Raw genomic sequence first — 14299 nt, 5'->3', positions numbered from 1 at the left:
ATAGTAACTTTTGGAAGAAACTTGAGTTATATAAGAGTTCTTGCTCTCAGTTTAAACCTAATTTTGTTACTTTTAGAGAGGAATTTCTATTCGTGCTCCAAAGTTTATCCAAATCTGGAGTTTTCATGGAGAATGTGTTTTGAGGTGAACCAGGTCCATAGTGAGCAAGACAATGACTTCATTCTCATAGCAAGAGACACAAAAGCAGCTTTTCCAATCTCTTATAACAGCACAGCAAACACAGTGAGGCTCTGGGACATAGGGCAGTGCTGACTTGACTTGTTCTTAAAGACACACTCTGTTTTTCTTCCGTTGTCTGTTCCTTCCTCTATAATCAGAACTACAGCGCACAATGTTTGTTTCACCTTTTCCCATCCTTTACCATCGTGACTCACAATATTGTCATGGGTTTTATGGGAAAGGGGCAGGCCCTTCGGGAAAATAAGTTTGAGGAGAGGTGATGCTGACAGGGAACAGAGGTGATGAGAGGGAGGGACAATGAGTAGAAGAAAACAAGGGGAAAGTTTCATGGTAAGCACAAAAGACAAGGGATCAGGGATTTACTTCAAATCGGTGAATACGGGTGTCCGACTCTGATTGGTGATTTCATGCCAGTGAATACTCTTATCACATAATGTTAGTGTCTCTTTCAATGGCTCCCATTTAGCAGTCACAGTAAGATGACCTCCAAAGACAGTTACAACAAGTCTGTGAAGTGAAGAGGAAGCCATCCACCATGTAGATGTGGATCTGCATTTATATCTGTGTGTGCACTTGATATCATATATTCTGTAAATACCAAAGATGTTAAAAAGTTAAAAAAATAGCGAAACCTCTCACTGATTCTACTTAGAAAACAGAGGAGAAAATCTGTTATTCTAAAACAATATAGTATGAGCCCCAGCTGACTGCAGTTTAGTAACATGGGTCAGAGATGTCATAATGTTTGTTCCAGTGAAAACGGGAAGAGTGTGTCTTCCTGGTCGAGAGGACAAGATCCAGAGTTCTGAGAAACATGTTAGCAAAATCCTCATGGAGGCCAACAGATTGATAAATTGATGTTCTCAGGTTTAATGCTAGTGAGTAAAATGGCATCACCCTTATGGCCAAAACTATGAAAATAAGATGAATGTTGTATTTTTCATTGGGATGTTAAAACTACAACTGGTCAATGTGTTTGACTCAATGGATAAACTCACCCGAATTGGTTTGAGGAAGTCCAAGTTGGACAGGAAGTGGCTTTGCGCCTTGTTTAGCCAATCACTAGAGGACTTGCAGATGATTTCCTGAGTCAGTTGGGAGACGTTGCGGTCAGCAATGTGAACAAACTCCTCCAGCGGTGTGGAGTTACAGAGGTCTCGGAGATGGAAGCCGAACCCTTTAGTCAGCACCTGCGCAGAGAACAAAGACAGTGGATCAGAAAAATTACAGAAATAGGAATACACATGTGTACTACATGCCACAAGAGGATGGACAACAGAAAAATATCCAGTTTGCTTAATTAGGTTCAAAAAAGGGACTGATCTCCTTGTTTGATTTTAAAACATAAAACAAAAGAACAGTTGGGTCCTGCCAATAAATGTTTATAGATGATCCAGTAAATTATTTCTATTTCTCTTCTAAGAAACACTTGCTTACTTTGCCTTGAATTTTGAATTTTGAAAAATCTTCGCAAGTAACATTGCATCATTGTATGGTGAGTAACACTGTTTCTTCACAGAGGCCCCTTGCTGGGGTCCTCAAATCTGTAAAGATTGTCATGTATCAGCTTAGAAACAGTTACATCCTGACCATGAGAACAAAACAATGATTTTCGCAGAAAGATATTGCCGAGGGAGAGAAATGTTATGAATGTTAGCGCTGCGGCTAGCCAAGGACATCTTCTGGAATGCTTCTTACAAACACGTTAATAAAAATAAAACTCTACTTGCCAAGAATCATCTTTGCCATTTAAAATAAAACTTCTCTCCTCTCATGTTGCAAAGGGTTAAAGACAGTGAAGAGGAAGCACAGCTGCACACGTGCAAGTGAAGTAACAGAATGCTGTACCCTATGTCCCTGTACAGAGGCTCTGTGTGTGTGTGTGTGTCTGTGTGTGTGTGTGTGTGTGTGTGTGTGTGTGCGTGCGTGAGTGTGTGTGTGTGTGTGTGTGGGTGTGTATGTGAGCGAGAGACAAAGACGGGGAGCACACTGACTTATCATCTAAATGTCCTTGACCAGTCTGTGTTATGCCATCATATCTGTAGGACTACAAATTGTAAACACACACATACACACACTTGGATAATCTTTTCATTGGGAAAAACATCAGGGCTTATAGCAGTGAGTTTGGAGGATTGGGAATCATACTAATCGTCCCAGAGATATCCAAACATATTTTTTCTCTTAAGATATTTTTGCTTTCATGTCTCTCACTGCTGTTATTTCATACAAGCTTCCGTTGATATTCTCTCCTCTCCTTAAATAATGTTCAGAACATCCTTCCTGGGCTAATGGACAGTCATCCTCTCTGATCAATACATGTCTGCGAGAGACTGATGGGCTGGAACTGAATCAGATGGTTCACAGTGAATTTTTCTTTGAGCCGCTGTGTCTGCACGTGAGGAGAAATGGGGGCAGGGGGAGAGGGAGGGGAGGCGGGCATGTGACACCAGCCATCCAATAGTATAGTGGGGATGATGTGGTGGGCTGGGTTGAGAGCTGTTGTTGAGGTGGGTAGCTGGCTCAGTCAATGTATGTGTGTGACATTGAGGGGGGGGGTTGATCATCACGTCATCATGAAAATAAGAAAATGAAAATAGAGACAGAACAGAGGAGATAACAAAAAGAAGAACTAGATTTTCTTCTTGTGGGAATGAAATAAATAAGGTAGAGGCACACAGTGTCTTTTGGTGCCCAACAGCTTCTACATCCCCCCCACACAGTGATCTTTCTACTGGGTATTAAGGGCTTAGCTGTGCCACAGCAGAGTCCTATGGCCCAACAGACATTGTCAAGCCAAGGTCATCGGATTCATGCACAAGCACTGTAGGGGAGTGTGATTATCTCATATGTGAAAAAGGCCTACACTAAACAACTTTAAACACAGAACAATACAGTGCTGTTGTTTGCTTTGGCTCTGAGGGTTACAAGCATGATACTCGACCTTTTCCAGATTGACGTCAGCCTCCACGATCTGCTTCAGCGCGTGATGAGGAAGTGAGGCATTGTGGTGAAGGAAGTGGGAAAGGGTCTCATCATCTCGCAAAAAGTCCTTCAGCTTGAAACCTAGAGAAAACAGGGAAGCACTGACTCAACCAAGTGTGAAACATAAGAGGCTTCTGAAAAAAGACGTGTTTATTTACTGGTTGATATTGATACCAAGACTCGCAGCAGTGTTCCCAGTGTGACATACAGTAAAATTCAATTGGGCTGCAAACCACTTTTTCATACAATGATCATGTGAAACAAGCCATAAAATACTTCCTATAAGGTGACTATTAACTTTCCTCACTATCCTGACAAGAAAATTCCCAGATTTTCCTTGTCCTTAACATTACAGAAATTATAACCAGTGGAAACCCCCCAGAGCAAGAGTTCTGTGACTTTAATGCTCTGTGACAACAACAACATGTTATATACCATGGATTAGTGGACTGAGGTCATGAATATACATCACTTAATTAAAGGATTGTTTCCAAATCAAATGATATATTTGAATACTTCACAAACACAGACACACACTGTCCTGTCTGCATCGTGAGAACTTTTTGTACTTTTGCTGCATTCCAAAAAGGTCAAAACCATTTCTGAAACTGGCCTGAGTCAGCGGTGTGGTTGTGCACGCGCTCACACACACGCGCGCGCACACACAGCTCACTTCTCCTCAGCTCTGGGTTTTGTTCTTAGGCGGGGTTACTACAGGGTGTTCCACTTTTGTCCAGATACTGGTCTTCCTTTCTCCTCGCTCTCAAATGTTGCCACTTCGACCTTTCACCTAGTTTTCTGTACCCTGAGTGGCTTTTTACCCATTTTACTACCCACTTGACTCTGGCTGAAACTACTTGCAAGGAATCATGCAGAGAGAACAGGAATAGCTCCTGTTGGCCTCAGGCTGCTGCTGCTCAGCAGACCGTTATTTTTGTTATTAACATCTGTTAATGTATCTGTTGTGTAACTGCATACTTTTATGTTACCATGGCTTGATGCAATTTAACTGATTACTGTGTCTACTGCCCACAATTGTCAAGATTAAGTCTTTAGAAAGTCTGTTTGCAGCTTTAAAAAAAATTTTATGTATTTTAAAATGTCTTCCTGCTTCCCTTTCCTCTAGTCCTCCCTTCATCTCCAGTAAATCTTTTTGTACTTTAAATCATTTATAGCTATCAGATGTCCCCCCTACACACACACACACACACACACACACACACACACACACACACACAGGAAATGCTTTGCTTCGACTGAACTGAACATCCCTTGGGAGGAAGTGAGAGAGAACAGTGTGTTTCTGTGTGTCGAGTGGGCACATGTGGGGTGTCACTGTTACATATATTACCATTCCTGCTCTCCATGGGCCTCTGTGCATGTGTGCTGTGTGTGTGTGTGTGTGTGTGTGTGTGTGTGTGTGTGTGTGTGTGTGTGTGTGTGTGTGTGTGTGTGTGTGTGAATCATGCACCTGTGCCTGCAGATGCTCGTGTGTGCTCTTAACTCTCAGAAGTGAACAACCAGGGAGTACTAATAAGGTCTAATCAGTGTCCCAGTAGGAAGTCCCAGCTCCCATGGTGCATTGCATCCAAAGGCCCATGAGGACAAGACTGGATGGAGCAAACTTGTTGAAATGAAAAATCTAGCAGGATTGTTTAGTCAGCTAAGGTGTTTGCATGTTTGTATATGTATTTTTACTTCCTTTTGCTATCTTAACTTTGTGTGTTTGTCTTTATTTGCACTGCTTAAGTACTCCTGTGAGTTATCAGGAACTATGTAACAAGTAAAAAACCTTGACTTATTTGTTTGGGTGCTTTTCCTATGTTGGAGCCAGATATTCAAGGGTGAGCCCTACATTAACACTTACAAGTCTGTACATGCTCCTGGTGGTGCCTGTCATGTTTGAAATCAGACAATATCACACACCTTAAGCAACCAGTGTCATCACCAGTCAAACTGGTCCACGAGCAGGCGGTGATCTGTTGAACCACATATTCCCAAATCCATTCCCCTCCTTTCAGTATAGGAGCTGGTTTTACTGCTCAGGTATGTTTCAGTTAAAGTCAAGGCTGAAGTAGTGATGTCGGGTAATGATACAAAATTATCATCTGTCCTTTAAAGAGAGGGGTAAAAAATCTGTGTGTGTGTGTGTGTGTGTGTGCGTGCACACATGTGTATGCAAGCTGGAATACTTTGTACATTCCAGAAAATGGCACTCAAGGGTAAATTCAGTAGCCTTAATCTCAGACACATCACTCCTTTGAGTCAAATGGAGTCTTTTAAAGCAGCTAACCAGATAAAATATGAAGGTGGTGAAAGGCTAAAAATGTAAAAAGTTCTCCTCTATTATGCAAATCCACTTGCAGCTTCACTTTTGTCAAGACAGGTAGGAAGATAAGAAAAAAGTGGCATATGAAAAACTTGAGACTGGTGATCAGAATGTTTTTTTCTGTTTGGTACTTAGAGAATCTTTCTCATCTGAAAAATGTTGCATGACTTCAAATTTCTACCTTCCATCTATCTGCCATGTGATGCTGCACAGCATCTCTAATGGATATGCATTAGATCTGATTACATAAATATACATATCCTGCAGGAATCCCATCAGGAAAAAAGCTAATTCTTCTCCCTGGCCCCTCGCAGTTTCCCCTTCACTGTCAGTGTAAATCTCATTCGCTGACCCCGCCAGTTGCTGAATTATTAACTGCCACGTGAGGGGCTCCACCATCAGCTCTTTGATCCATGCTGTTATCATCATCACTCTGCTTTAGCAACACTGTTTACCTTCTCCTGCATCCTACATGCTGGTATAGTGTGACTTCATTGCATTCCCTCACGTGGACTGAAGACTATTCAGGGTAGAATATGGGACTGAGCACTCTCAGACCGCTGTGCTTTTCTAGATCAATTGTGATGAAGTGCACTTATGCACTGAAGTTTAAAATAACAAACGAGCCAAAAAGGAAATAAAAATCAATGTAGAGCGCTGGCTCTGCTCATTCCAGTCGAAATATAATGAACCACTGTGAGTAGTTAAGGTGAAAATCTATTACTGGGCTAAACTTCTAACAAGATGGACAGGAATGAACCAAAAAGAGAAGATGATTCTTCAAATTAGAAATGAACACTTCGTTTTCATTTGCTCTGACATGTAATCTCTCCTTTTTACAGGCCATGCTATGCTTTGCAGGGCCATTGCATAACATACTGTACCTCTGGGCTAACAGAGCAGACGGCAGCCAAAACAACAAGAAGCTTGATTGTTCTGCTTTGCTGCATAATTTCTGATGGTGTACTCTGCTCAATTTACCCACATTGGGATCTGATGTGAAACCAACCAAACCCCTTTTTTATGGAAACTAAATATCAGCAGCTGAACCCAAATGAAAAAAAATCTCGATGTGTTTGTGTGACTTCTGCTCAAGTAAAGTAAAGTAGATGCAGAGTTCAGCACAGCCCTCTTTCCTATTTGCAGGTTGCTTTTGACCAACTCAGCACAGTCGAGTCAACAACAAGATGTTATTTTAGAAAGATGACCTTTCTCTGCTCTTGACAGCCAGGGTCATGAGGACCAATCTCTTCTTCCTTTAGCTCTTAAATTTAAAGATGATTATTACATGAATTGACAAAAAAAAAAAAAAAAATTGACAGCAGAACAACTTGACCTTATCACATCTATGATCTGTTCCTACAGTGATGGTACAACGATTGCTAGGGTGGAGCACAATTTTCTGTTTTTCTTGTCTTATACCACAACTGGCACGTAAGTAAGGCGGGGCATAATGCCCAAAGGCCTTTGGGAGCTGGGCCCACCATGGCTGGCAGGCAGTGATAAGGAAGGGGGACGTCACACTCTCTACACCGCTCTGAAAACTTCAGCTGTTTCATCTGTTACACTGCAAAAGTGACCATTTTCATTTTTTGATCTGCAATGACTTTTGAGAGCTGTGCCTCAATCTTTATTTTTACTCCAAATCTGAAGAGATTATAGCTACAACGGAAATTAGTATTTTTCAATTAACAACTTGTCAAAATCTACATTTTACACATTTTACATGTTTCCAGTAATGGGATAAATATACTTGTCAAGCTTACATATTATACATCTTGCTTTTTTGGGGAAATAGCATGTTGTGATAAACACAAATATTTCCCAAGCTGAAGCTCAGAAGCGTTACCAGCAACCTGTGAATAAACTGCAGGTGTGATTCACTGCATAAGCAGTTGTGTAGGAGTGTTCCATTCTGTTTATATGAGCAAGAAAATGGATGACTGGGTGTTCAATGTGAATGGGTGGGTGACTGAACTGATCAATCAGTTGGTCATTCAAGAAATATACATAAGAAACATGAAAGGTATGTTCCTTACGAGCAGTGTTCTTCTGCAGCTTTCCAAGGGCCCTCAACAGGCCTTTGTAGCCCTCGTAGCTTTTGTCATTCTGGGTGTACAGCAGGATCTTCTTGACATCAATGAACAGACGGGAGATTCTGGTGTTGTTCGCAGGGAGAGAGGGAGACTAAATTAGACACATCTCTTGAGAACTTGAGACATAAAATGTGCTCTCAATGTTAATAAACAAGATTTCATTAAAATATTAAACTACTATTTGCTTAATCAGCATGAGGGTCATGTTACTTACATAGAGTCATTGAAGTTTCCCACCACCCCAGGACTCTCGCCAGGCGTAGGATTACGGAAGCAGGGGTTGTTGGCATTACAGATGATGCCTTGTACCCAGGGAAGGGTACCTGCTGAGGGCATGGCCTTGTTGGGGAAATGGCCTGGGAAGGAAAGGGACAGCATATACTTATTATGACTAGTTCAAAATTTGGACTTAAATATCAGTAAAAACAGAAAATTACATAATTGGGCCTCTTTGGTGAAAAGTGATAATCACTTAGATTCTTGTTTTACAGATACTTGTTATTTTTGCTAATCTATCAATCCCGCCTTGTGCAGAGCACTGTCTCAGTTAGTAGATATTCAATTGTTTGACTCATTGACAAACCTAAACCCTGAAAAAGTATGACCCTTTATGTAATAATTACCTCTGTGTTATACCAACTTTTAAAAGGCTCTCTGGTTATAATATTGCTAAATGTGTTGAACATTTGCAGAACTGGGAGCTTTCCAAAAGACACTGACAGAATCTTACTTATTATAACCAATGCAGACTACAACAGATAACCCACTGCCACTGCCTTTGGAATCAGCTTTATAAAACACTGATATTATCTTTACAATTGTTTGTCCTCTTATCTACTGACTTTACTGCTACTACTGCAATCTACTGAGGTTAACAAGCTATTATACTGGAAAGGGTGGGGGGATGTCAGGAGATTGACCCATTTCGGGGGGTTTACTGGGTTAACTGGGTAAGAACTGGCTTGTGATTCACTGTCATTTGCTTTTGCTCCAAATAAGGGATCTGGTTTGGTGGTAAACAAAACCCTTACATGCCAACTCATAATGATTACACATAACACTTGATTTGTCCAAAAGCAGGTGCATCTAAGTGACACAACAACTTTATGTCTTCCACCTCTTCCATTCAAGGTGTTGAACCCAACTGAATAAACTAACTACACATAATGATACCAGTAGGATTTCAACAACTACCTCAATCGGAAACTCTTTTGCAGGTAACTGTTCTCCTTCCTAAAAGTGTTTTCAACCAGTGATAATCTTATTGAGTTGAAACGTGGTCAAAGTTGTGAAACCAGTTCTGCTGACGAATTAGATTGCAATTCCCTTTTTCAGGAGTTAAAGGTCCTGTGACATGTTCACACAGTGCAGACAAATATTGACAGATCCTTATATGAGGATAACACAGAAACCTTGGATGAGGGACATGTTGATCCTACCAGGAACTAAGAGTCAAAAACCCTATAAAAACAGACAATTTCTGTTCAACAGTGTTTGAGGTGAATATAGAATAACATTGACACTCCTTAGCATGAAAAATCATAATCATTTTTCTTTTGCAGCATCTGCAAATGTAATTACTTTAAATTTCATATGGTTGAAATCTGAAAGTCTAAAAAAAAAAAGCTTTGATACAGTGACCCCCCTCCCACAGTCTCTCCCTGTCTACTTACATTCATGTTGCTCATAGGGTGGATAATGTATTCTGACTGAGATCAGGATGAAGAAGATGAAAAGGGGCCATATGATCTCAATCAGCAGTTGGATCTAAGAAAGGAAGACAAAAAAGGATGACGACAGACGTTAATCAAGCAAATGCAGGAAGAATGATTAAAAAAGCATGAAACAAAATATGTCAATCACCCAAAAACAGTGACAAGTTTTGCAGTTTCTGCATATTTTTCAGTTCAAATAAGGTCTTCTTTAATGCGCTAGAAATTATATGTGTGTATGTGTGTGAGGAGGGGGTTGTCAGCTGTTGTCTTTTGTAAATAGTAATCCCACCATGAGTCTCGGAAGAGTATATGGGTTAATGAGGGGGGACAGAGCGAGACAGAGAGATAGATCTGCAGGGTTTAGTGGACTATGAGTTTGTCCATCTGTACCATATGGCCCCTCTACTTCAGCTGCCTGTGTCTCAGCTTTAACCAGCATGGCAGACATGCTGTGTGAGGATAAAGAATAAAGACACTGTCTTAGAAACGCACTGCATCCCTCTGTTGGAAGTAATTAGACTGACTGTCAAGCAGCCCTTGCTGTCACTTTGAGGAGAGGTTTCTGCTTGACGGTCAAATGGCTTAATTGTGTGCAGATGAGCCTCGTCACGTATAAAGAGTACACTGTGCTCCAGCTTGGAACTGAATTTGATTTACATAACTTTGAGTGTGTGGGCATCAACCAGAACAAGATGGTAACTGGACAATGGACTTGACATGTAAATGTGTCATCATCACATCGTTGACTGACTCACTGTAATCTGTAAACTATAATGCTTTTCAGTCCAAACTGCTCGAAAGTGTATTACAACATTTTCATTGTTGTGAGCTACATATGTACTGGAATCATAAAAAGAAATTTCTAAAAAGCCTTTGTGACACCCTCGTGGCTAGTCATGTGACGCTGGAAAAATCAACTCTGCCAATCCACAAAAAATGTGCCTGGGACAAAGTATTGAGGGGAAATTATCCTAAAGGAAACACACCCCTCCATTTTGTTTTTTCAATCTTTGTTAGTATGACTGAAAATGTCTTCCACCTCCACCTTCCACCTTGCTTGCATTATTAGGACAGAAGAAAAGAAGCAAAACATTACGTTAATATTTCTGTTTAGCAGCAGGTATAACTAAATACTTCTGTGTACTTGGATTTGTGGGAAAAAAAAAAAGTTACTTAAATATATGTGCCAACAGGGCTGCACAATATGGTACAAAAATGTACAATGTGATAATTTTGATAGATAATACAACTGCAATATGATTCACAGTGAGTGGGAATGGTTATTTTTACACCAAAATTCTAATTTTTACTGATGCTATTACAATTATCATTATAAATATTCAAATCATGATTTCGTGGCATTTGTTAGGGGTGTACCTAACCATGTTTTTTTAAATGTGAAGAAGATTTGTAGACCACGGCATCTCTGCAACACTACAATACTTCATAATAATGCTGCTTTTTTCATATTCTACCCTTATGAAATAGTTGTAGCCTCTGTAATTTGGAGATTTCAAATAGCTGGATAGATATTTTACTGTGGAATGCACTGTGGACTATGAGCAGTAATTTAAAACACTCATACTTACAGTCTGTCTCCGTCGGTAGGTGAAGTTCTTCCAAAGCAGTAAACTCAGTTGAGTGGAGACTGCCATGTTGACGTCTTCCCAACCTCAATGAGCCCTCTCCTGCTCCTCGCTGTGAACCCAAAAAGACCAAGAGAGAGAATCAACCACTGTAAACATGTGCAACAGATAAAATTACTGCTCACTCCTCAAGATATAACAGCTTATTCACTCTGTAAAAAGACTACATAATAATCAAAGACTGTACACCCAGCACACATTGATGCACAAAACCAATGTGGAAACAGAATAGAAAGTTGTTACAGAAGAATACCATCACCAAATGCACGCAACTGTGCCGAATATGGCTTGCCAAAATAGGATGTAAACAGCAATGTAGAGTCAGAAAGACAACCTTTCTTTAAAACAAAAACACACACACACAAAAAAAAATCCTCAAGGAAAAAAAAACCTGGCTGCGTAATATTATTATATCATATATACAAATAAGGACCGCTGACAAAAGATTCACCTATTGTACAAAACTGTTTCACTCTGAAACGCAGCACAGCCAAAGGTACAGCAACGCTCAGCAAATGGAAGTCAGCTGATGAGTGAGAAAGGCTGCTAACCACTGGAGATTCAGGTCCGCCTGATGTAGACTCATCCGTCCAAAGGTCAAGCTACAGTTGAACTGGGACGATGAGTGGGTGGTGGGCAGTTTGCATGTGGTGAAAGTAGTCACAAATCCCTTTGTCATCACTATTTTCATCCTGTTAACACCTCAGTACCTCACACAACAGTAAATTTGATCACTTTGGTTCCATGCTGTCCCCATTGTTCAATCTAAATCAAACAACTCACTGATTAAACAGTAATAGTGGGTTTGCTCAAAGTAATAAGTAGTCAATAAGTAAACTAACTGATACACTCAACAGTGAACCCCAGTGTCGAGTATTTCAGATTAACTAAATTCAGCCTGCATGAAAACCTGTGTGTGTCGCACGCTATTTCATGCCTGTTTGTTTATTCTATTTGTGGATTCAAAAGTCCATTGACTCAAGTTACAACATGCTTGGATCGGACCATCATTTGGCCGAAATACTCAGAGGTGAAGACCAAAGTGCACAAAATATTTCTAGCAGTTTTGTGATTTTGTTTTATTTTGCAGAGATTGCTTGGTCAAATCTAAGAAAAAAAAGTTTATTTGCAATCTTATGTTCTCCTGAGACAGACACAGAGACATCAAGAATTAAAATCATGTCAGACACTCAGAACTAAGACCCTTAAATCCTTCAGTAAGGTCGTCATGGTTAACAGCATTTGAGGAAACTATAGATTGGCTTCATGGCAATAATGTAATCTAAAAAAGATATGTATATTGATACTGTATATTGACTAACATTTAACAAACTCTGTGTTAACAAAGAGCTCATTAGGATGGATACAGTGAGTACATCAGTGTTCTAAGTGCATACCATATTCAATGGTATTAGTATTATTATAGCTGTTATTTTTGTGGTTTGTTATGGAAGAGTTGATATCTCAAAGACAAAGGCTTAAGAATGTCCTTTATACAGAGCAAAGGTAAGTGGATGTCAGCCACATCACAAGTACAGAGCAATGATCAAACATGATATTCAAGTCAAGTCATTAATCCAGTTATCTGTGGTTTTACACCACATTTTCTCTAATCATAATGACACATCAATCACATCTAACTACATCAGCAGTATTCACTTACTAAGAGGCTGAAACAAAATCACAGCACCACTGCCAGAAAATAGGACTTCTAGCACTAAATCATTTCAAGGGGGGATGGCCACAAAGACAACACAGATGTTTACGACATTCTACTTTCTCTGCCAGTAACTCAGCGTTGCACTGGACAAATTTTCCACAGTTACATGCAACTGGCTGTATTAAGCAAATCCAGTGGAATGTATGAAATGTCGCAATATAAAACTAACAGGAACTTTGGGATCAACAAACACAGTGACCGAGGTACAATATCTGCTGTCCTATGGGTACATCTGTTTTCGCCCCCTGAGTCACTTGATTTAAATGCAGCACTCAGGGCACACATTTAACTGTTTCATCGACAAACAATGTAAAAGACCTGCTGCAGACTTACTGAAAGAGACACAATAAGAACAAACAGATGTTCACCCATCACACAAGTGAACATCTGATCGATGGGAAAAGAAGATATGCCGACTACATAATATGGACACAATATGAAACTCTTCCACAACCCTGGAAACTACATTAATGGCTATATTTCTAAGACAGTAAGGTAGATGAACATTTTCTTTTCTTTTACAGAAGATTTCAAATGTTCTCTGAAATGTCTTCCATTGCACATATCCTATAAAATAATGCGCTAAAAAACACCATATATCATATTGTGCTCTGCAATGTTTCTATGTGTGTGTGTGGGCGGACAACGGTGTATACAATCTACACCTTCGTCACTTTTGGCACACAGTGAATGGATGAGATGGATTTTTTTTCCCCTTTTCCCCCTCCTAATTATATCCCAATTTTTGAGTACTGAACGACAAAAAAACTAAAAGAAATTGTGTCTCTTTAAACCTTGCACCTCCGTTTGAGGATTTACATCTTTTCAAAGCAACATGTTTACATGTTTACTGCCAATCGGATGACTTGATTTCATTAACTTGCATTAGCTTTGTTCCCCTTTAGCTCTCTGTGGGACGATAATACAATCATAGCTTCGGTCGTTTTTCGTTCTTCGGTCGAGTTTATCCTCCGTGAACTGCCTGATTTTGTCCAACACGGAGGTTCAAACAACAGCGTACGCAGATAGGAGAGAGGCTGAGCGGCCAAATGGTGCAGAGCCAGGGCGCCTCTAGTGGCACAAAAAAATCTCATTTTTTAATACTTGTTTATCATCAATCCTCGCTCACGTGTTATAACGCACTCATACAGGATTTGTTTTTCCTCTCGACTCCATTGTCTCCATTATTTTCCGAACACACTTGACAAATCATTGAGAAAATCAGCCAAAAACTACTCAGAATGAAGATTTGCAAACATTCATTTGCGCTTTTTACGAAAAGAGACTATTTAAGAGCGTCGATGCACTGCAAGGCACATTTTTGGTTCCTCAAAACCACGAATGAGAACAGAAAGCAAATGCATTTCATCGACGCTGCACCAACACTGCACGCATGTACATTCACGAGAAGCACTAAAAGAGTACATTACAGTGCTGACAACACATTGAGAGAGAGAGAGAAAAAAAAACAAAATAAAAAAAGAGACAGGAATGAAAAACAAGATTCTGTTAATTGTCATACAGGGACATCTTCCCCTCTGTGACTCAATATAAACATTAGCACAGACTAGGGGAGTTAATCGTCGTTTGACTGACTTATGTACTTA

General features: G+C 40.0%; 1 protein-coding gene across 2 annotated transcripts in view; it reads right to left on the bottom strand.

Moving 5' to 3' along the window:
- The window catches only part of LOC119032235 (phospholipid-transporting ATPase ABCA1-like), a 38681-nt gene that overhangs the window by 23412 nt on the left and 970 nt on the right, over window positions 1–14299 (bottom strand). For both annotated transcript variants that reach the window (XM_037121212.1, XM_037121282.1), the window contains exons 2-7: window positions 10916–11024; window positions 9285–9378; window positions 7826–7967; window positions 7555–7673; window positions 3146–3267; window positions 1200–1391 (exon numbers count right to left, since the gene is read on the bottom strand). In XM_037121212.1, coding sequence (XP_036977107.1) covers window positions 1200–1391; window positions 3146–3267; window positions 7555–7673; window positions 7826–7967; window positions 9285–9378; window positions 10916–10981 — 735 coding nt within the window. In that variant the 5' untranslated portion in view covers window positions 10982–11024. The remainder of the gene's footprint in view (window positions 1–1199; window positions 1392–3145; window positions 3268–7554; window positions 7674–7825; window positions 7968–9284; window positions 9379–10915; window positions 11025–14299) is intronic.

This window comes from Acanthopagrus latus, chromosome 1 (genome assembly GCF_904848185.1).
Source record: "Acanthopagrus latus isolate v.2019 chromosome 1, fAcaLat1.1, whole genome shotgun sequence".
In the NCBI taxonomy this organism is placed as follows: domain Eukaryota; kingdom Metazoa; phylum Chordata; class Actinopteri; order Spariformes; family Sparidae; genus Acanthopagrus; species Acanthopagrus latus.
The sequence above is the reverse complement of the archived record's forward strand: the minus strand, read 5'-3'. Positions and strand labels throughout refer to the sequence as shown.